The sequence below is a fragment of the Drosophila willistoni genome (genome assembly GCF_018902025.1).
Source record: "Drosophila willistoni isolate 14030-0811.24 chromosome XL unlocalized genomic scaffold, UCI_dwil_1.1 Seg142, whole genome shotgun sequence".
Classification (NCBI taxonomy): Eukaryota; Metazoa; Arthropoda; class Insecta; order Diptera; family Drosophilidae; genus Drosophila; species Drosophila willistoni.
Genome location: NW_025814053.1, coordinates 3,098,651 through 3,123,388, shown reverse-complemented (window position 1 = coordinate 3,123,388; position 24,738 = coordinate 3,098,651). Strand labels below are relative to the sequence as shown.

At 37.3% G+C, this 24,738-nt stretch overlaps 2 protein-coding genes across 2 annotated transcripts in view; one reads left to right on the top strand and one right to left on the bottom strand.

The window, feature by feature from the left end:
* The first annotated feature begins 355 nt into the window (after positions 1-355).
* Positions 356-24,738, top strand: part of LOC6652805 — a 44,467-nt gene continuing 20,084 nt past the window's right edge. The window contains exons 1-3 of the mRNA XM_002075411.4: positions 356-393; positions 11,280-11,415; positions 24,560-24,585. The gene's annotated coding sequence lies outside the window, so the exon portion shown is untranslated. The remainder of the gene's footprint in view (positions 394-11,279; positions 11,416-24,559; positions 24,586-24,738) is intronic.
* LOC6652807 (RING-box protein 1) lies at positions 12,019-12,708 on the bottom strand. The gene has a single exon (XM_002075413.3). It carries the CDS (start codon positions 12,607-12,609, stop codon positions 12,127-12,129), a length of 483 nt encoding a protein of 160 aa, XP_002075449.1. The 5' UTR covers positions 12,610-12,708; the 3' UTR covers positions 12,019-12,126.

Sequence of the window (24,738 nt, the reverse complement as noted above, 5' to 3'; positions counted from 1 at the left end):
TAACCGTAATTTTGCTAGATCTACAACTCTTTCAAAGATATCATACATGTACTTTTTCGTTCAAAGGTAGAAAAAGAACCAAAAACTAGGATGAACACATTTACAGTTCGTCATCCGAATACAATAATTAACAAATTACTGAGATTGTATGGAAGACGAGAAAATTAGAACTAAAGTCCGAATCTCTAAATTTTATCAATTTGTGGCCACTAGTGTATGCAGTTATAAAAATATTCCTATGGTTATAAACATAAGATTCCATATCAATATATTACTTTTGATCCTTTGATATCTATACAATTATACAACAATCACAATTACCCAATTATTCTTCTTAATTCCAGGTAAGCAGATGGACATTATTAGAAATTAACTGGAAACTAACTCTTTAAGGTATGAAATTCTAATTTAATTGAAAATGATTAGCTTGATGGTAATTTAAATTGATAATTCTATGGACGATATACAGTTGTATCGTATAATGTAAATGTGATCAGATATATTCTGTAGTTAGAATCTTTTATTAGGCCGGCTTTCTGTTATAAAATAGTGGAAACTATAAATTTAAATCGACCCCCTGGGGTACAGGTGTTTATATATATTTTTTCACTGCTATAGGAAATAGTTATTGCCATATTTTCATTTTCGTTTATGTAATTTTGAAAACGGATTATGTTATTGCCGGTGGACATCAACATAAGCAACGGCTACGGCAACAGAATCAGCAGCATCATCTACCAAAAAGTTTCATGTATTGCAATTTACTCCCTTTTCCATCAGCTTCTCCATTTCTCTCTCTATATACACGTGTGAGTTGAAAACATTTTTGGCCAAATGCCATTTATAATTATGTATATAAGGGTCCATATAGTTGCGATATGTGGGATAGTCAGACTATCTGGTTATGTTTTCCCTTCCATTGTTGTTACCGCCCACAACGCAAATAAATCAAATTGCCTTTTAAATGGTTTGAAAAACAACTCCACTGAAAGAAAAAAAAAAGAAAACAACCAAACACCCAATCCACCCACCCACCCATTCTTTCAGCGTACCAGGCTCGGTCCTAAAATACTGATCTGAATGGAAAATATACCGTAAGCAAATTGTCGATATGAACTTTGAGATACCCTATAGCCAGTACGAGTTAATACACTACTGAAAAAATTTGATCATCCTTTTCAGTGAACAAAGAAAGACCTTTTTAAATATTATATATGTAAACTAGATTTTAAAACTTGCTTACGCCTTTGGCATATACATATATACTCTCTTTAAGTACAGGGTACGAAAACCGGAAAAAACAAGTACATATATAAAACTTGCAACCGAATTTTGTGTCTGTTTGAGTTTTGTCAAAAGGCAAAGTTAATGACCCCGCTGACTGGCATCTGGCATACGTTTTCAACAGTATCTACGTCCATATTTGTATGGGTATCCCGTATCCCGTTTGTATTTGTTGTTGCTGCCACACTTTTGGTCCTCCTTTGGTCACCTCTATGCCAATGCCGCCGCCCATCCGCCTCGAATCTTTCAAATATTTGCAAAGTGCAAAAGTTTTATTATACATGTAGATACATATATTCGCTCAGCTCTTGAATCGAAAGACCATGAAATCATGAACTTTCATAGAAGACATGAGAAAACAATTTCAAGACAAAAACAGAAACTACTTTAAAAAAAAAACTTATACAGATTAGTTTCAACTAGTTTTTAGATAGTTGTTTATCAAAGAACAATGCATGGATCGATGCAATTATTTTTCTATTAGTTATTCTCTTGAATGACAAGAATTGTATGAATTAATCGATTCAACGCAGTTCTCCCCCTTGACACACACGCACTCAACTTGCCTCGTATGCATTCAAAACACTCTCCCAGGCAATTATAGGCAAACTTTTACTTCCTCATTATGCCAATTTTCAATTTGGCAGACAAAAGCTGCGTCGGCAACGACAGCAGAAACTCGCCCACATCGACTCCAGCATTACTTGTGGCCCATTGTATTCCATTGCTTGACTCTCTAAAAACATAGACCCAGTTCCCACACATTGTTTAATTGCTCAAAAAAACGCAGCAGCTATAAAAATTCCCACTTTTTCAACTTACCAGACATGTATATACAGAGGTATATATATATATATATATATATATGTACAAATGTGCATGTATGCTATATATTTCGACATTTACATGAATTTTGCGCTGTTTATTAATTGGCAACGTTTCGTTAAAACATTCACAAATTGAAGTTAGAGAGAGGACGCGAGAGGAAATCAAGTTGAGCTTGCGTTGATTGAAGTAATACAAACTCTACTTAACTCGCCGCGTTCCTCTTCCTCAATGGCTCTGCCTCATTTTGGCTTCGTTTTCATCAAGGACATAGCCGTTGGACTTATTCGCACGCAACTCGCTTGATTAAATCGTATGCTAAAAATTCATCCACACGAAGCTACATATACGATATTGCATATACATAAAGCCCACAAGGGTCCATTAACTTGCCACTGGTTTGATTGATCATAATCTATGGAATATATAGCCATGATGGCTACATGAGTGCGAAACAGTGTTGAGTAATGCTTCAATCGATTTCACAATTCCCTATTCCATTCTTAGGCCCTTCGAGTTGAGTCTTCGGAGCAACCTAGAGTGCAAGTGCCTAGTCCAATGATTACTAGTACGACCCCGACACCGATCCAGTCCATCCGCAGTAATGAAATTTTCTTATATTTTTTTTGCACACACTTTTCACTTAATAGATTTTTCCTTGCCGTTTTTCTTGCATATTTTTAGGCGTCAACAAAGTATGCAAAAAGAACAAAAAAAAAAAAAGAAAAATAATAATAAAAAGTTACAAAAAAGAGAGAAAAAAGGTATATAGTCAAGCAAAAGCCGCGTGTTTTTTGTGGGCGTAAACATGCTAATGTTTCTAGGGGCGTGGCATTAGTTAAAACCACGATAGAAACAGGGAAGCAAAAACCTTTGTGGTCATAAAAGTCATTTGTATGCATATGTACGACAAAGACAGAAACACAATGTAAAAGAGTAGGGGGAGGGGCAGAGAAAGAAGCAGAGTGCGTGCAAGTGAAAGAGACAGAATGTTCTTGGTAGTGGGTAAGTGGGTGCACCTCAAAATATGTCCAAGTGAGAAATGTTTAATGTGCTGACTATACACGTAATAACCATATCATTCCAAAAGTTCTCCACTAGAGTAAGCCAAACTTTATCCCCTCCCCCACGTACTCCACATTGCTCGATATTCTTTTACTCCCACTCACTCCTACTTTTAGTCCTGCTCCTCTAAATACTTTTGGCCCGTTACTGAATAGATTTTTTTTAGGGCTTGAAAGCAAATAATCCTCGGCGTAAAGCTCTAGGGATTTAAGAACTTTCACTGCTTCCTTTCTCTCTCTCTCTCTCTCTCTCTGTCACACTCTCTCTATCTGTGTCTCTCGCGACCAATTGCGTAAAGTCTCTTTCCCGGCTCTGTTTCAGTTTTTATTCTGTATGCGATTTCAGTTGCAGTTCTTTTTTTTTATGAGCCAAATTTTTATTGTTTTAAATTTTGTGTCACAATCTTTTTATAGTTTCTGCCGCCAAACCGTCTCTCCTTCATCCTTCTGTTGTGTCTTGGTTCTATGGAATTGTCTTAGAACTAAAATATGTTTGCCATGTAAAGGCCATGAAAGTATGGTTTCGCTCAATAAAGCTTGAACACTAAAAGCGAACGTGCCCAGCGGAGTTACAGGCATAAAATTTGCCAACTATAAAGTCAACTGAAAGCCCCATTATATAGTCATCCAATCGTTAGAGCATTGGGCAAAAATCTAATAAACTCTTATTTCGCATACATGTGCCATAAATCAGATAATCTAACTTATAAACTAACTTATCTAAACTTATTAATAAAATGAAGTTGTGAAATTTTCTTATCTTAACTTTAATTAAAGAGTTTTTAAATTGTACATCAATTTGCTGTCATTTCCATTGCCATTTTCCGCATTTGCGGCACATTTCTATCATATTTTCTTTGATTGCCGGCAAGTTAATTGGCACTGTCATTCGGATCACGCCCCCCCCATCAAGGGCCTTAAATGGGCATCATAATTAATATCACTTAATATCAATAAATAATTTACCATAAGAAACAGGTGTAAAACCAAAAGCCTCTCCCCAACACGACCACCGAAACCTCTTCAAAATCCCACAACTGAAACCTCAACCTCAATTGACCCCACCGCAAATTTTTCGAATGGGGGTTGATAAAATGAAAATGGGGAAAAGCATAAACCCCCTTCCCACATACATACACACACACACACACAACAACAACTTTCACCTCAAGCAGCTGTTATTGCCGCTCAATAAGGCAGACACCCCTCTCCTGCCACAATCATCCTACAGCTACAGCCCCACCGAACTACCTCATACCCCCAAAAACCTCAGACGAATTTGAAATTTGCAATTTACATCGCTGGAAGGTAGAAATTTTGACACCCAACCCCGAAGCCCTCTAGTCCCATTTTCGTTGAAAGAGGCCATCAAGTGTTTTAATTAGCCAACCGGCCAGAAAGGCCCAACCACCAGTGAGGCAGGCAGCCAGCCACTAGGATTCAGAACTCAGACCCCCTATCCCAGGCCAGGACCCCGACCTGGACCCCGACCAGGTTCCTGCCTGTCTGTTATTTATGTATTATTTATGCACAGACATTGAGCGCTTGGTTTTGCTGCTCCTATGAGCCGAAAGAGCCAAGTTACGGAAGTTAGCGGCCTGCGGGCAACGGGCGATGGGCGGGCTGAATGCTTTTTAAGGGTTCCACATTGATTGGAGTTGGAGTTACCTGAAGGTAAGTCCAGCGGCGCGTTAATATGCAACATTGTTCCAACTGATTGCAACGCATATGATGCACGCCCATCCACAAAGCCCTCATTTAAGGGTTGTCGCCCACTCTCCCTGCCTCATTTACGCTACAGTAAGTCCCACGATTATATAACAAAGATCAAAATGCATCTGCTGAGCAAGGAAAAGTATTTTAAACCAAAGTAATGACATAATTCAGGCTGATTATAATTTAAGTAGATACATGCATATTGTGTTAGATGTAAGAAGAAGATTATGAGTTTTAATTACAAGTTTACTCACTATCAATAGGTCGCACTGTATGTGGGTAAGTGTGTGAATTGCAGTCTTTTGGCCAATTTTCTATGCAATCGCGGTTGAGAATCTTCCACACATGGCATTCATTATTTGCCAGTTATGACATTGTAGGCACAGTGGTGAATGACACGAGAAAATTGATGTTGTGAAATTTTGAAGATATGACAGAAATTGCTTTATCTAAGACATTTGTAGTTACATAGGATAAACTAGTGTTTTAATGAGGTCTCAGTGGTGTCTTAAAATGTAGGTTTAGTTTTGCCATTATGTCAAATCGTTATAATCACACAATTTGCATGCCAATGTCCGATAGTCAACAACTTTAATATCTATAGCTTTTGTTTTGCAACTGGACTCAACATAATGTAGAACCTCTTACTCCGAACTCTGCTGGCCTGCGGTCCTTCTCACCACTTTTTGACTTGGATGGGATTGCATAAAGTCATGAAAGGTAGTAACTCGGCAGGCAAAGAGCATAGTGAAGTTGTGGTGGGGTGGGGTGGGTGAAATAATAAAGTAAAAAAAAAAATACCACCCGCTGGCCATAAATCAAAGAAACTCTGGACGAACGTCCTTGTATTGCCACGCCTCTGCCACCCAACTCCTGTCCCTTACCCTCCACTTTATCTAACCCCATCATACACACACACAGACACATACACCAAGAACAAATAAAATTGCCGTTAGGCATATAAAACAAACAGGCAAATGAAATAAAAGCCAGGCTAACAAAAAAAAAAGAAGGGTAAAAGAACCATGGCCCAAGAATGAATGAAGAAACAGGAGGATAGAAGTAAAATGCCATGGACTAGAGCCAAGTACAGTTGGAATGAAGTGAAGGATGACTGCAATTTTAATCGCAATTGGTGCAGCTAAATCAAATTTATGACTCTCAAACTGTTTTGGCCAACACATTCTGTATGTATGCATGTAGGTTTGAGAGTCATTGGCCCTTTTTTTTTTGGTTTTTGTTGGCCAAGATGCAAGCACTGGACTCTCTGTAACGCAAGAAGAACATACCAAATTCATGGCCCACACTTGCATAGTTTATTATGCAAATTTCGAGCTGTTACCCAAACTGTTCCGTCTCTCCCCCTCTTTGCTCCAGTCTCCCTTCTCTTAGCAACTTCATTTTCTCTCACCGCTGTGTACATTTTGCATATTGCTGAAATTTATTCAATTCTACTTTATTTTTCTTTGCCTTATTTACTTTACTTTAATTTCTATTTGTTTAACACATTAAAAATGACTGTTTGGGGCAGCGATGAGCATGAAGGTGATCACTGGGTGGGGGGAGGAGCAAAAATGCATTCCGCACAGACAAACCAAGGCAAGAAAAAAAACAAAAAGGAAATGGGTAGAGGAAACAGTCTCCACCCTTTTCACCGCCTTGTCCATGCTGACAATGGGTTGAAGCTTGGCGAGAAGGGACGGGACCTTATGCGGGTGCCAAGAAGCAAGAGGCGAAGCAAGTGCGCGGAATATATACTATATACTATATATATGTGTATAGGGTATTCAGGGTAAAAGTATGTGTAAAGGCAACAAAGTAAACTTTACTTACCAGCAAAAATTTCAACCAAAATTTCATCCGAAACAACCAAAATGCAGCAAAAAAAGAAAATCTGAACCAAAAACCTAAAGAAACAATCACTATACGAATTGAAATACCCTTTTTCGGCTAGTTCAATAATAATATTCAAAACTTTAGGAAAACTTAAATTTTGTTCTACAATATGTAAAACTATATAATTATCGATTTATTTTATTGTGAAATATGATAAATAATCGATAAAGTTCCCTCAAGATTGTCTCTAGAATTGAATTCAACTCTATTTGAACCTTATGAAATGTTATGGCTCATTATAGTGGGGGACTTATGGTGTTTGTTAATGATCGACTCCATAATCGATATAGGATATGGTATGATAAGATTGGAAAGTCGTTCCCAAGGGTAAATGTGATCGACTCGAAGGTAATGACCGGCCATTTGTGCTTTATCGAAGGAAGAGTAAAAAATGCAAGAACAACAGCAAGAAGAAGAACAGCAGTAGCATCAAACTCATCTAGAGGAGCCAAAAAAAGAAGTTGATTTTCCTCTTGCTCTGGTTAACTGGTAACTCGTCTCCATCCTCACTGCAATCCCCCCAACCATCCCTATCCCAAGCGCCATCCACTCGATTCTCTTCTCTCTGTCGCCTTCGTTGCTATATGAAAAGCTGCAACGAAATTTGCATAAGCAATTACGAAAACGCTGCCGAGCGAGGGATGGGCAAACATTGTCGCCTGTTGGTCTGTTCCGTCCGTCCCCACCTTTTTTGCCATCCTTTGGCTGTTGTCCTTTTTTCTCGACATCATTTGAAGGTCTCTCGGCATCTCCCTCTCTGTTGCAGTCTATCGTCTGTCTCTCTCCCTCTCTCTCTCTCTCTCACACTTGCTGGTTGCATTTTGAGTCTAAGTGCGTTGCATGAAAAATTTGCAATGCATCAAGCAGCAGCTTCAGCAGCAACAACAACAATAACAACAGTGGGCATCGCCCGAAGGAAACTTTGTTGCACTTAAGCTGAAAGGTGGGAAAAAGCTTCACTAGAGTACAACAAGAACGAACATGGAGGAAAAGAGACGGCGCGAAAATGATGGAAAGAAGAACTAAAACAGCCTTTGGGGCATCTTAGAGCTAAGTCATGCAAATTTACTTAGTCGTCTTAGTCGCCTCCTACCTGCTTTCATTCCTACTCCTACTCCTACTTATCATCCCTCTTCTTATATTTTTGTTTCTTGTTTTTCACTTACTCAAAAATTCCTCAGTAATTTTAATAGTAAAAATCAACGGAGTTGCACCACAATCTGAGATTTTTTGTTACGTGTAGGAGAAGCAAACTTCTATTAAGGTCGATGGAAAAAGAAAACTATGGAATGCTTGCGATTCTGATTTTTTAGGAAATCATTAGATGATCATTAACTGCTATATATACATAGGTATGTTTATGTGTTCTTCAAGTCAACTGACTATATATCTTTCAATCGAGTTAATTGGCATTTAAATCTCCTTACCAAACAATAAATATATTTGCAATGCAGAAAAATGTTTATTGATTCTTCAATAATTTTATTCTTTCACTTTGTCATATCAGCGTTGGCTTTCTATATTGCTTCAGACGATTGCCAAGCTTGGTCAATTTCTTTCATCTCTAAATTTTGTTTTAAACTGACAGATTTGCACTGCGGAAATATTGATAAAGAAATATGAAAACCGTCATGCAATATGCAACAGTTTTTTGTACTCTACCGAAAGGTATTATAAAATTGGGCAGATGTTTGTGATGCGAGAGGGAACATAAGTTTTAGAGGCATTGGCCCTTAGGCGAAGGACTTAAGAATTATTTATTTTTGTAGCAATATCGCATGAAGAATTTTTAAAATGAAGCAACTAGTAGAATCACAAATGTCAGAGTATAAAAACTTCGTTAACTATTACTGTTTGCGATTTGTTGATTGTTCATGAAAGTCACAAACGGAATATTTCTATTCAAATCTAAGCTGACAATCAAATTTCAACAGTTTCTGCCATTTCTCTCTTTCTCTCTTTTTCTGACTTGATTTTCCTCTGGTTTTGCAAAAATTTTGGGGAAAAAGAATAGAAAATTTGTTGATATTTATTTTCTGTGAAAACTACACGAGTCACATCGCCAAGAGGGATGGTAGGAGCTGCGGAAAGGAGGGTAGAGGAGGGCAAAGAGGGAGAGTGATGCGGGGATAGAGGGAGGCAACATTGACCATGATGCATTTTTGTTGCTGATGTTAGTGTTTGATATTGCAGCTGGCAAACTGGTGCAGCTGCCCTGAAGGAAGGGACGTATATGTAGGTAGGACCGACCATCCCCTGTTGCTGCTGCTATTGCAAAAAAAAATGGCAATAGGAGAATAACAAGAACGAAAAAAGTGCAGCTGTTCAGAAACTGTTTGGCTTTGTATTGCATCAACACTTTTAGCAATGAAAACAGTCGAATTGCAAGTTAAAGATACTCGGACAATATATTTTAGTGTTGCTGTTGTCGCTTTTAGTTCAACATTGGCAGCATTTGCAGGCACATTTGCAACAACAACAACCACATTTGCATCAGCATCATCATCACATTGGCATATTGGCACATCAGCAGTAACACATCCTAATCAAAATGATAGACTGACTAGTTAATTGGCTGTGGTTGCCAATAAGCACGTCTCCACGTGTCCATGTCGTAGTCATTGTTGCCTGCCCACCCCCTTTACATTACTCCACTCCACATCAGTTCGGTTCAGTTCAGTGCAATCCCTTCTTACCATCATTTGGTCTACCAAATGAGTTTAGTTGCTGTTCCACATGCATTCAGTTAGCTAAGCTGAAAGGTGCTGAGACTTTAAGTCCATTGTGTTAAATGAGCTGACAGCTGAGGAGGAGTTGGTCGTGGAGCTCATGGTCCTGCTGCTGCTCATGGGCGAGGAATTGTGCATTTGGTAAGTGCGCAATGTAAGTGAATCATTAAGGCAACATCGAAATGTTGAAGCCAATTCCAAATTAGTTCTAAATTAAGCTCATTAAATCGAGTGAATTGAATAAAGCGCTTTATATTCATACAGATAATTAGACATTAATGTTGCATGCAGAGATAAGTTGCATAGTAGCTGCATTCAAAAATGAATTTCCATAGAACTCTCTATTTCGATCTGCAAAGCTGATTATTGAGTCTCGTTCAAATAGAATGAAGTATACCATGCACCAAGTGAAACAAATATTTTAAATTTATAAAACCAATTCAATAAAATTCTTATTGCAAACTTACATTTGTTATCACGTTCGTTCTTACGAGCACTCTAGCGCCGCTACTGGGCAGCGAACAACTACGACCGTATTTTTCGATTTTAATCAAATATGGCAAATTAAATTCCAGTAGTTAAAAAATTGCAAAAGACAATCCGTTTTTCATTTTTGATTTATTTTACTGTTTTCTGGTTAATATTTATTTAAGCCACTCAATAATACGATAATTCAATCTGTATACTCATTTCAGTGTTGAAAAGTGTAACAGAACGGAAAGTCGGCTAAAAGTGAGCTTAAGCGTTGGTTAAAGCCTTTCTCTTATGGATTATGGCGTTGCCATGCTGATGTTTTTTTGTTAATTTCTGGACCATTTTTGACCACTATTTTGTTTTATGAAATCATACCAGAGCATCCAAAAATTGTATACTGAATTTTAATTTAGCTTGATGAATCAAGAAATTATGTACTGAACTATATTTGTCTTATTAAAACAAGAAATATTGTTTACTGAACAGTATTTTTTTTCGTGGAGTATAATGAGAACTACTATTTCAAATTCCCATGTCCCTTTTAATCAGTTTTGCCCCTGCCCAACACCATCTTCAAATTTTACAGCTCTTTTTTCTTTAAGGCTCATTTGGGTTCGAGTACCTGGCGTAAACTTGACCCCCGTTTACCTCACACATAATTTTACAGACGACATTTTCTACCTGTTACATACATTTTGGCGACTTAAATATATAATTTCATCCTACATATATGTGCATGGCATAAAAAGCTCTTGATGAATGGGAAGACATAACCATGCAATCATCAATCGTTCGGTTAGTGAGAGCCAATAGATTTACATACATTGCAATTGATATGACGGAACTTAAGAAAGGACCCTCTGGACTCATTAGAATTTCGTATCATTCTTTTTACATTCAGTCAAATGGAAAGCTGAAATAAATGTTTTGATCTTTAAACTGTGAAAAACTACACAATAGAGAAAGAGAGGGAAAGAGAGAGAGAGAGACCAAGGGACTAATTGTCCATTGAGGACAACACAACCGAACAAAAGAAGGAGCTCGAGGTGGCGAGATGGGAGGCAAACATTTTGTTAATGGTTATTGTTATGGGTCTTCGGTTGCTTTTGGGTTTTTGGCTGCTTAACGGCTCGCCATTTGACTTCAATCGAATATCAGCAAAGCTAATTAAAAACACTCGCAATAAAACGCAATTTGCCAATTGCAATTTAATGCCAATTTCCCTGTTTTCTGCTTCTTTTCTTTTTTTTTAAGTTTTTATTAAAAAATATATTTTGCCATTTTCTTGCAGGGTCCTTGCCTTATCCTTGTCGCTGTCGTTGTCAAAGTTCAAAGAAAAAGACAGCAACAAAAGCGAGAAGAAATAGAAGAAAAACGAAAATTAAAGAAAAACCGAAGAGAAGGAAAATTTTGCAAGCAAATAATTGGTAAGTTTTTCTGTCTATAGATTTTCTTTTTAGCTGGACTTTTAATTGCTTCAAGAAAAAACTTCAAAAAACTTGAAAATGACACTGGCCAAACAAAATGAAATGGAAAAGATTCAGCACATCGGTTTCGCAAATACCCTTCCGATTGTTTGATTTCTTAGGAAATTGATTTTACATAAATTATTTATTACATCCCCTAATGTATATAAATAATATCTTGTAATCTCAATCTGTATACTCATTCGACACAGCTTATAGCAAGAACAATTTGGCAAGACCCAAAAAAGAATAAGAATTCACACTGGATAAAACAACTTTTGAGTAAATTTTGTGTACCCTTTTTTGGCAAGTGTATTACCAATTCCTTCAATAATTTTCCATTTTAAATTTTTGCATTCGTCTTCCTCTACGTCTGTCTATTCTTACTTTGACACTCTTCTTTTCTTATCCTTAAGGGCAAACTGAATTTCTGGTTATAAATATTTTGTATTTCATTTTAAGCTTTATATTAATTTATGCCCGTAAGGTTGTCGCCTTTCTTTAGAATAGAAAAATAAGCAAAGGATAATAACATTTATAAAAGGGATATAAGAAATATAAAAATGTTTTTTATGTTTTTTATTTTTGTGGGGATCGATTATACACATATATGGTGGTGGGGGGGAGGTGGAAATCCAAGTGTATAACTATGTTTTTTGATTGATTGATGTTTTAACGTCCATATTTCTGAAACTCCCATTCGCGATTGTCCAATGGGCAGACATGTCGCGTCTTCAGCCAACGCGAGATGCAATGGAAATGAAAGGCATGATTGCACATGCCCCAGGCCACGGTGCATTCATCAAAGGAATTTAAATTCTGAGTTGCCTGACACTCGATGCACAAGTCCATTATGTGATTGCGGCAAATGGCGCAATTATCCACGGCTATATCCCAGGCCCACAGTGCTACAGCATTCCATTTCTTAACGACAAATCGTTTGTTGCTCGGCTGGCAGTACTTACTGCAAGTCGGTATATCATCCAAAATTTCCATTGCCTTTAATTTCTCCTCCTCTGTCTTCTCATTCATCTGGTTAGTCGAACTTGAAGGCTGCGGGACCTCAGTGTCCTGAGTAGTGCCGGTAGCGTTGGCTTCCTCCTCGTCTTCTTCTACATAAAGATCAGCCGAACTATGATCGCTTTGATCATCCATTATAATAATTATGGAATATTTCGATTTTGAATAAGATGTTGTCTTTAAAATTATTGTTGAGTTGTTAAAACAATGAGCAGTAGAATTCTGGCCAACTAGACGACAAGTAAGTTTGTTGAGTCATATTAGAGCTGGGAAACCATCGATAGTTTTTATATTTTTCCGATATATCAATTGATTTTTGTCGATTTCGATATATCGCCGCTTTATTGAGAGTGGAAGTATCGAATTATTTTTTCCATATTTGACTTTTTTTATTATTTAGTGAATAGGTCACTGGTATAACTTATATTTCTCTTCAATGGATATTTCGTCTTCAAAAACTGACAAACTTGTCGTTCCATGAAGTTCGAATTTTATTCTGCAGAGGGAATAAGCTCGTTGAAAACCGAAAATGGATTTCTGTCTAATATTTAGAAGTAAAGATCTAAGATCATTATGTTAAATATTAATTTGACATCATTTTTATAAAAATGGATCTCTGAACGAAATTTAATGTATGATCATTTTGAAATGAAATTCAGTTAAGGAATAAATTTGTATAGTTTTTATAATTTTTTTAAATTCTTTGTTCTTTTTCATTTAATATGTACAAAGAAAAGTATAAACTGAAAAAGCTTTGTTTTAGCTTTTTTTATGCCAAAATGAACCATTTTAACAATGGTTTCGATACCCAATGAATAATGGTTGATAGCAATAAACCTAAAGGCCGTTGCAATTCATTGAAATTCAACTTAAAATTGGGAATGAAGTACATTCTCCATCTCTACATTCCATCTCTTACATAGAAAAGTGGTCTCTTTCTCTAGAATTCAAATTAGCATCTTATTTTTAATCATCAGACATAGCATATGTATATAAAATATCAAAGAAGCTAACTTCGGCTATGCCGAAGTTTATATACCCTTGCAGTATACTTGGCAATAATATTTTTCCTTTTTGAAATTTCTTTCCCTGCAACTCAATTCATCAATACACAAAATATTATTTCTCTTTTTACCACAAGTTTTTCTTCTTCCATCATTTTCTAAGCAAAGCACGGCACGCATACACATACAGTTCATGTAGCGTTGCGTCTGTGTGTGTATGCGTGTGCTCTGTTGATTTGATGATGGCAGTAGTAGGCAGCAAGCAGCGCTGCCGGCAGCGTTTGAACCGATTTATATTGACTGTAACTTGTGTTCTATTTATCGGATCAGATTCAAATTTTGGGATCTGAGATTTTATATCTATTACTATCATATTGGTAAATTTCATGGGGATACTCCAATTTTTGCAAAAATGTTTCTTCTAGAGCTATATGATATAGTGGTCCGATCCCAAAGATTTTCATACTTTACACCCGGGTAAAAAAAAGCTCCCAAAAAAAATTTCATCCCGATAGCTCTTAAGATGGCTGAGTAAAACGCGTACGCACCGACGGACAGACGGTCAGACGGACAGACGGACATGGCTATATCGACTTAGCTTCTCATGCTGATCAACAATATATATACTTTATGGGGTCGGAAACGTCTCCTTCTGTGCGTTACAAACATCTGACCAATTTTATAATACCCTCTGCAAGGGTATAAAAATTCATCAACTCGGACAGGATTGTTTTGATCGTTTCTCTTGTTTCCTTAATAGACCATGTTTGACAGTTTTTAAATATTTTTACTTTCTGAAGCAATTCATCTATCTTCAAGGATGTATAAGAGGAATTCCGTAACAAAGAAACTTATTAAAAGATGCATCTGATGTACTTATGTATGTATATAGTGTCTTGAAGAATACAGTATATGTATATTTACTATATATATGTAGGTATGTATATATAGTTACTATATGATTGCTTTCATTAGGCAAATTTAAAAGTTGAGGCTTTAAGCAAATGAAATGAATGACCGTTTATCTGGTCCTTTTTCACTTTAATATACAACTATCCCACATCACATCAATCGGTCGAATGACCTTGTCATGCCTGGCAAACCCTATCTCAAGTCAAGTCTCACACACACACACACACACACTCATACACATGAAATGTTTTCATGTCTACCCAAATTATTGTAGAAGCAAAGTTATCAAGGTCAGAATGCCTAAATTACGCTCATTTTCAGATTTATTTAAACGGTCGGCAGAGTCATGCGATGACGATGATGAGGGGCGTTTGGCATGGCACACGGGGCTCAAATTATTTTTGTTGTTGTTATTCTAGCTGAAAAAGGATACGATGAAGGAGCCCAACTGGTTGCTTGTTTGGTGCGTGGCATGCATTTAAAATATGTTCATTACAAAAATGTTTTCTGGCCCTTTTTCACCTCCGCGCGCCGTTGTTGTCGTCGTTCCACCCGTCACAGAACTCAACAGATCAGAACCTTTTTTCCCTTTTTGTGCCCTGGCAAGAAATTTTTGGCATTTTATTAGTAAATTTATTTGCAGTCAGACAGACAAACGAACAGACAACACAACATCGAGACCCTCAAACGCTCAGACAAATCGAAAGCAAAGCAAAGCAGAAACGCCTGTAGCCTATAGGCATAGCTTGGAAAAACTATTTCCGGCATTAAATTGTCTCCTCCCACCTCGTTTTCGATTTTGATTTTTTTTGTTTTTTGCCCTTGCCCCTTACCGCCATTCCCAACCTTACGGCGCCCTCCATCCACCATTCTCTGCGCTTTCATTTTAGTTGCAATTGGGTTCTACTCTCCATCATTTTTTACTCCCATGGCTTTTCTTTTTGTCTTTGTTGTTGTTTCTGTGAATTCCTTTTCTGATTTCGTTTTACGTATTTGATTCCGTTGTGCATTTAATTGGAATTGAAATTGGAACAGTTATTCGTTCATTCGATGCCATTTCGTCAATTTGCGATTACACAAAGTGCAACACAATGAAAAATGAAGTAAGTAAGTCGTCTCGCCGACTTTGGTATACCATGCACCAAGTGACCAAAATGTATGTCTATTAAATTCTTTTTACATGCCTCCATCGCTCACTCCTACAAACGCACGTGTACTCTAGCCACTAGACCAGGGCCCGGCACAAAGAGAGCGCTAAAAAAGTTTAGTTGTATGTGTGCACTTGCTTGTATTCGTATGTTGCTTTACACTGCGCAAAATTAAACTTCATCAAATTCTGCCTCGAATCAAGAAAACGAGTGCAGCAAATAATCTTATGCAAGAAAAAGATAGAGAAAACAAAGCAGCGATCAATTTTTTCATGTGTGTTTTCTCAACAAAGCGACATAGATCTGCTTGCGTCGAAATGCTGAGGGAAACTAAATCAACCCTCATCCTCTGTGTGAGGACTTCGGCAGCCGTTCGGTTACACGCATACGAGGTGCCGAACGTGTTCGTCCCCCGGGGGATATGAGTGCCGGGCTCTGCACTAGACTACGGTCACTTCCGCTCTTATGGACCGCCTAATATACATACATACGGACGGACGAACATGGCTAGATCAACTGGGCTGTTAATACTGATCAAGGATAAATATACTTTATGAGGTCGGAAAAGCTTCCTTCTGCCTGTTACCTACATTTTGGCGACTTTAATACCATTTCACCCTATAGGTGCTTGGTACTAAAAGTTTGAAAAAAGAAGAAATAACTAGACTTGACTAGATTTCAAATTAGTCAACTCTCAGTGCACCCCTTTAATCGATTCGATTATATATTAGGATTTCTCTCGATTAACTTTTCTAAATGAACACTGGTTTTCGAATAGTGTGACCCATGCATTAGAATGGTAGGACTTTGGAATCGACATTTCAAAATTGATTTTATGGAGTAATTGGTATATAAATATTGGGGCGATAAATTCGAGTTATATATATGGTCTTAAGCCTCAAATTGATACCTAGTGATTTGATTGCTAAAATTTTTCTACTTTTCCATTTTGCCCCCAAAGGTATAATCCATAGTCAACTTCCACTTGAGCCCTTGCGTTTTAATGTTGTTGTTTTTCTTTTTGTGTGTTGACTTTTATTTTGTCATTTCTTGTTCTGTTCCTTGCCTCTCTTTCTCTCTCTCTCTCTGGCGACCCCTTTTACTCCCTGTGGTCTCCTTTTTGTCTCTTTCTTCTTTGCTGTTATCAGACAATCGAAATCAGAAAGAATTTTTGTTATTATGGCTTGAAATCGAGGAGAGTAGAATAAAATTAATGCATACTTTGGTTGACTCGTGTATAAAAGAAACTCGGTAGTTAAATAGGTTGACAGATAATTGCAGCCTGTCATCCATCCAAGTACCATAACTAACCGTCTTGTAGCACGTGGTGTTATTAAAGTTCAAGAGATTTACACATAGACCAATAGATCCATGGCTAGGATACCCTCTCCCTCTCCGTGTATATTGCTTTGGCTTAGGCGCTGGTTGAGCTTTCTCAGTATTTGCTTTAAGACTTTTTGAAACCGCACACATATTTAATTAATGCAAATTATTATTTGGTACCAGTTACAGTTAATACACTTGATAAATGCTTTTAAATTCTTGGAAAATTCTGCCGATTGTTGTTTTTTTCATGTATTTTGATGTAAATGTGTATAGATAAATATAGATAAATATATAGGTATACATATAAATAATATATAAATGTATAGGTATATATTTATCTATATACATAGAATCGAAACAAAAAAAAAAGACCTTCAAATCTCCTAGTCACTATCGGAAGGTACTTGTTGTTGCTGCTCTTGTTCCTGCTGTTCCTGCAAGGGTTGTGAATGCTCCCGACGCCATTGCTCCAGGATTCGTTTCTTTTGATTGAAGCAATGTGGTGATTTCGAATTATTCGCCATTGTAGTTGAAGAGAATAATGTGGACGAAGATGATGGAAGAGTAGTGTGGACCAGGTTTCCATTCATTGTGAAGTCATCTCCATGATGGTGCTGATGATGCTGGTGATGCTGATGGTGATGATGATGATGCTTGTGACGATGATGATGGTGATGGTGGTGGTGTTGGTGTTGGTGTTGATGGTTTTGGAGATGCTGATGGAGATGCTGGTGGTGGTGATGATGATGATGATGTCGGGGTTTTCTCTTTTCTGAAACCAAATGATGTGCATCATTTGGAATCTGCTCCACGTCATCCAAAGAGTTGGACACAGCGATTAGTGTATTTCTCACAATGTCTTGGAACTGTTGGACATTTGACTCATCCTCTTCCTTTGTATCAACTTGCACTATTTCGGCCTCCGTGTCGATCGGATCAATCACCTCGTCCAGTTGCCCCTTCTCTGGAGTCTTGTCCCGCTTTGAGTGTTTTTTAGATTTTTTCGACTTTTTGGATTTGCGTTTTACCCGCATTTCCAAAAAATTGTCTTGCATAGAATCAGCTTCGGCCAACACTGGCATACTGGGCAACTTAATGACAGAACTCTCTTCCAAATCTTCCGCAATCGGTTCCTTGAGTTCTTTGTCCATTTGATGACGCCTGGTCTTGCATTCTCCACTAAATGACGAGGCATTTCGTTTGCTTTTCTTTGGACTCTCAATTGGCACCGCTTTTGCTATGTATATATTATATGTATGTAATAAATATAATTATGGGTATATAGGTATTGGGATATTAAATGACAAACTTACTAGTTTCACTTCCAGCTCTTTTAATTAGGCTCCCGTGCCATATCTCGGTATTTGTTGATTCCATTTTTTTTTTTTATTTTTTTATTTGTTTTTTCTGTTAATTTCGAGAACAACTGCCAGGTACGAGCTGAAGCAAGCAAATGCTATCCCCCTACCCTGTATAGCTCTGACTTTGACTTTGCTTTTTGACTCAAACTCCACAGCCTACTTCCAATCAAATTTCTTAAATACTCAAATGCTCTCCATCCCTTTTTTGCTATCCCCCCTTTCTCTCTATCTCTATCTCTCTCACTCTAACAATTTGATTTGTGTGAGACCATACGATTGAGTCATGAAATTGTATACTCTCGTCCAGACGCCGCCATTTGTATTGAAACACTATTTATTGTTTACGCGTCTTCCACAGAAATTGTTCTCACTAAAAAACTGCATAAATATACATAATTATTTATCTTTAATATATAAACATATATCAAATCGAAATCAGTTGCCCATTTTAGGGGCGGGGAATCGAGATTGAAACCTCAGCATATTCGATTTTGAGGGACATTGAAAAAATGTAAGAGTCAACGAATTTGCATGAAATTATCTCTTAATAAAAGGAAGAAGATTAAAAGGGAAAACTGTATGCTAAGTTCCAACAGATAAGAAAGCTAGATTTAGTGTTGGCAAACGTTATTGTTTATGGATTATAGCGTTGCCAGTCTGTTGTTTTTTTCATTGGCGCTGTGTTTGAACTGCTCTGGCAGCCGAATATTTTGCTTTGAATTACAATTTGTGTCAAGGAAAATTCAACCGGAAACAGCTACTTTTAGCCATAATCCCGCTAAAAATAAAATCATTCTTCTGGTAATTACACAAAAACTAGGAAATAAATCGCCAAGGTGCAGCCGAGGTCTTGCTTTTTCACTTTCGTTTGATACCAAATTTATGACTGTTTTGGGCCCGAGTAGCTTAAGTAAATATTTACTACATTTTGTATTTTTGAAACCAATCAAATGTTTCCCATGTTTCCAAAATGGTTTGTTATTATGCGAACGGTCCCGTTATGTTAAGTTTCCGTTTGTTCTCAGTGTGTTGTTTTATTATTGTCACTACTAACATCTATGTATGTAGGTGCAAAACCTGCCAAGTTGGCTTCAAAGTAAGCAATCGAGCAACTATACAACATGTGCACACTTTGCCAACTGCCTAAAAAACAGAAGAAGAGAAAAAACCAAAAAAATGAAAGCCTTGCAAATACGAGGTGTGTTCCAACAGTTAATCTGACTGCAGGCAGTCTAACAAAGGCTCATGGTGAAGAAAACTGTGAAGAAAGCCTTGTCAAATAAGTGGAATTTTCCTGTGGTTGCCTTGGCCCTTTTTCAAGCAACGAATTAATACCAAAATATCGAAGTAAACAAGCTGAATGGAATGTCATTTTCTACTTTCTAGACAAACCTCGTTGATATGTATAGGATTAGATCATGTTGCACACATAGTACACTCTCTCCTTGACTGTCAATGCTGTTCGCTTTTAGCCGGAATATTGCATGGCTATCAAGTGTTTGACATGGTTGTGGGTGTCTGGAGTGACGTCGTGACGGATTGAAGGAGTGTACTAAAAAACAGAGAATCAATTTCATAAATCATTCAAAATGTGTCGACATGACAACTGTGTGGCGATATTAGTAGTTGCCTTTTGTCGTTCCGTTGTTGCGAATATGCAGCCACACTTCTAGTTGTGCTCCAATCCAATATCTAATTATCATTAGCAGTAGCTACAGCCCAATTGAAAAAATTGTCACTTCGCCGCATTACCAAGCGGCAAACGAGCTGGCCTAATCGGCGGCCCAACCACTCGCTTGCTCGACACTCTCTTGAATCTGGCAACAATCAGTTGTGACATTTCTAAGCTCCAGGACCAGGTTGTTGTGCCTAAACGGACTGCCCACACCACATGTCCCCCTCGGGAAGAAGTGCTCTCAGGGGGTCCGGTGCGTAGACAATGGGGACAGAGTGAAGCGTGTGATAAAGAAATAAGGGAGGGGGCAAAAGCGGACCGTTGACAGCAGCTCAGAGGACCCAAACACACGTATAACACACAGTTTTCCCAGTGGCTTTCGGTATGGTGTCTGTGTTTTTTTCTTTCTTTGTTTTTCTTTTTTCGGCCTGTGGTAAGCCGTCTCAGTTTTTCTTTCTCTCTCTCTCTCTCACACTGACTCTCCCACGCTGTGTCTGTCTCTGGCTATATCTTCTGTTCTTATCATTCCTGTCTCTTTTTTTCTCAGGGGTTTTCCCAAACTTCCTGTCAAATTTCATTTGCACTTCTTCCGGCTGTGCTCCTCTTTAATAATATTTGTTTTGTGTGGGTGATGACGCCTGCTCTTTTTTCTCTCATGTTTTTTCTTTTCTTCACGTCTTTGTGCTGTATTTTTTCCTTGGTTCGTCTATGTTTTTTTTTTTTTTTGCTTTCGGCTCATACTTAATCGCCGTGCTGGAATTTAATAATTTTAAGTGAAAAGCCAGGGTCCTTGCCATTAATTTTTTCCCGTTTTTCTTTTTCTTTTCTCTTCCTTTTTTTCAAGACAGCTTTTCAACAATTTTTACACCTGTTTGTCACTTTTGTTGTTGCTCTTGTTGTTGCTCTTGTTGTTGAGTGAATAAGTGGCGAGAGATGCTCCGCTTTCAGCTCCATCTCCGCCGTTCTCTGATGGCTCGTCTTCTCCTTCATGGTGTGCCTCTCCCTCCTGCTGCTCCGCCTTCTGCTTCTCCACATTGTTCACTCATGCCTATAATTATATTAGGGCTAAGAGCAGTTCTCTCACTCTCCTCCTCGCATTCTCTTCTCCTGCCTTTGATCCTTTTTCTTAGACTTGGCTCAACTTTGGTTTGAGCCACTTTTTTTGTTCTTGACTCCTCCATTGTACGTCTCAATGGCCTCTTATTTATTTGAAACGTTCTCATGTTCGTGTTGCTTTAATATTCATATTTCACTTCAAGAAGCTACCTTTCTGTTAGCCAACAGAAGTGGACAACATATCCGCAATATTTGTCCATGGTCCTTGAATATACTGCACGCGCGTGGCCATAAATAAGAGTCAATCCATCGAAAAGTTATCTTAGCAAACTTGTAAACAGCATGTGAGCTGCTTGTTGACCTGAACGTAGATGTACACAGGTTGTTCTTATTTAGAAATTCTCATCAAACTAAAATTGAATACATATGTTTCTTCCAATGGACGCTCCCGTTGAACACCAAGGATGAAAGAGTTCGGAAAGGCATTTGTTTTATCCTTGGCATTAATCTCAGATCCTTAAATATTTCTCGATGGAGGCTCAAGTGATTTGTGAACCTGAGTGAACCAAAGAGGTGTAGAGAGCTTTCTGCAATTTCCTAAACCAAAAATGGTGTATGAAAATAAATAATAATATCCCATCAAATTGATATTAAATTAGTTGTTGAGCCCCTAAACGGATATCGAGAGCTTAGTCTCAGCTCCTCTACGACCTTTGACATAGAAACGGAATATTGAAGGTGCTAAGTTCAACAATGGAGATCCAAAGGCCATTTGCCCCATGCAGTTGCTATCATTAGCTCCATAAACAACACAACAGACACACGCACACACCGATAGAGGAATATATGTACACATATTTTTACAGCATTTTATTATAGTTGGCGTATCAGCTTTTTCTATATTTGTTTCGCATTCGTATCAAATGGCATTTGCACATTCATGGAATTGTTTTTATTACTACACACACACACACTCACATCTATATATATACATGGATATAAGCATGTAGGTATGTTTACCTACGTATAAGCCAGGCAATGCGTTTGTTTGTTTGTTGTTTGTCCGTTTGTTGGTTATTCTTTTATATAGAGAAATCGCTGATATAGCGTAAATAAATGGTACAACATGGCGTTTATATGTTGTAACACACAGGCGTACTGAATAAACTCGTACATCTACCTGACAATAAGTATTAACCTTCCGTTGCCCCACGTTGGGCGCCAACTTTTCATTTGGTTTGAGTTAAGAGGGATTTCCGTTGGCTCTACTGCATTCTTTTCTTTCTTTCTGTCTTTTTTTTTGCGTATACCTCAAAGTCCATGCATTTATATATACATACATATACACACATATATGTATTCGTATTGTGTGTGTTCCTTGTCGATATTGTTGGCATCGTTTCCTTCGTTATTGGCTTTAGCCTTTGGAGCATTGCTGTTGGCTTTTATCTTCTCGCTAGTTTGCTGTCCATGCATTTGGCTCTGTCGCTCTGTTCTTATCGTTGCAGTTGTTGCATTTCATTTTCATTTTTCCCATTTATAGTTAGACAAAGCTTACACCATTACTCTTTACCCTTCCTTCCACTGACATGTCATGTTGTTTATCCGTTAGTTCGTTCATTCGTTTATTTGTCCGCTCGCTCGCTCATTTGTTCGTTTATTTTGTAAAAATTTATCGATAATTTGTCAATGTGAATTATACTATTAGACGGAACAAAACGTGGATTAAGTTGCCATGGCAAAATGCAATGCATGTACAAATGCCAATCGCTCATCTTTTTTGTTTATGTTCACGATTTTGGTGAAATTTCAAACATGTAACTTGACCCTATTCCCTTTTCAAATATGCAAATATTTTACCATAACCATGGATATTGTTTTGACAAGAAAGTACCATAGCAGGGACACGGATACTTGGAATGAAAATGAGAGATATATGTATCTATACATGGCAATCGTTTTGCATTTGTGTTCAATATGAAAATGAAAGCCAATCTTTTTTTTTTGTATCAATTTTGTGCATCAAATTAAACATAAATCTATAAAATCAGTTAAGCATTACCTGATCATTTGCCAATATTTAATTTCTTAAGGCTTTTCACATGATGTGCAATTGTTTCAAATAAGTTCTCTCATTTGGACTTAAGTTAACTTCCTCATGGCTGACAAATGGCCCATTGCTAAGGCTTAACTTTGATATATTTAGCTCATTATCAATGCGACAATCTCAACGTTAAGCTATATATAGAAACTGATAAAATTAAAGCCAGAGATAAAGATAAAGCTAAAGTCATGTCAGGGATACGCACAGCGTAAAATCGAATATAAACTCCAATGAAACTGACTGAAATAATATTTCAAATCACTTCGAGTGCACAAACAAAAAAAAAATGATAATAAAAATAAGCATAAAAAGTTAAATGCAAAACCAAAAATAAAAAAAAAACACACAAAATGGGAATCAGAAAAGTTTTTCAGTTTTATACACACACACACACACACACAACGCACCCAGATGAGAGGGGCAAATGGGAAATACTCCACAAAACAGTTTGAGAGGCAGCGGGGTATATAAATCTAAATGAGCTTACTGTTTGGGAGAACCAAGAGAAAAAAAAAAGAAAAAAAAAATAAATGTCTACATACATATATATAAAATAACACACATACACACTGATATAAAAAAGAAGATTTATTGTTTGATTGTAACACAGAGTCACGCCCCCTCCCTCTCGCCATTATCCGTGGCACAAACGCCCCCCAAAATGCCTGTCGATTTTATGAATTTTATTTCCAGTTTGAAACCATAAAACATTCAAATACCCCAAATGCCGCCAAGTTGAGTAACAAATTTCGTGCGATTTTATCCTTTTTGGGTGAGAATTGAATTCTTTTTTTGTGTTTTTTTTTTTTTTTTGATTATAAAGCCAACATCAATTTGCCCAGAGCCAACAGCAGCACCCTTCGACTCCGCGTACCATTCACATCCCTCTACTACCCACATTTATTACAATTTTCGCAATTGTTCAACTGAAAAACTGAACAAAAAAAAAAAAAAGAAGAAACCAACAAAAACAATATGTGGATAAAGAAAAAGCCCAGTCGATGAACGCCATCAAAGGGGGAAGTAGCCGATATAAGAAATACCCTGTAATATTCTGTATGATTAGCCTATAAATAAAACAAACGGATAATAAGTATCTATTAATAATACCCTGTTTAGTTCATTTCAACGTTGCCAATGTTAAGATGTGGGAGTTTAGCCCGAAGAAATGAAGATATAGAACATATAGAAGATATACCAGATTTTATATCTAACCATGTCAAATAAAAAAGACTAACGAATAAATGTTGAATTCTATAGTTTCTTTTCTTACTTCTTTTGCTTATCACAATTTGTCGATCGTTATCTACCATCTCTGCGGTGGATACAGGGTATCGAAAATGAAAGGAAAGGAAACATTTTAGCCCAACCAATGCACACATGAAATGCGCATTATATGTACATATATCGCTTATATGTACATATATATACATATATATTTATAAATACATATATTCATTTGTGTAATGTTTTGTAATATTTCTATTATTTTTTTGCAGATTAACATGTTTACGCTGGACAACGGGTAAGTTGAACCCCCTAACACTTCCCTTTAGCCCTAGAGAAAATTGCATTGTTCTTGAGCTTTCAAATGCTTAAAGCACGGGCAACTTATGTTAATCGAGGACTTAGCCTTTTGACCAATCGCCTCTCCTTTCCCTCCCCTTACCTCCCCTTA

Coding starts and splice junctions, on each gene's coding strand:
- LOC6652807 (XM_002075413.3), bottom strand. CDS start 12,609: ATGGATGATCAAAGCGATCATAGTTCGGCTGATCTTTATGTAGAAGAA.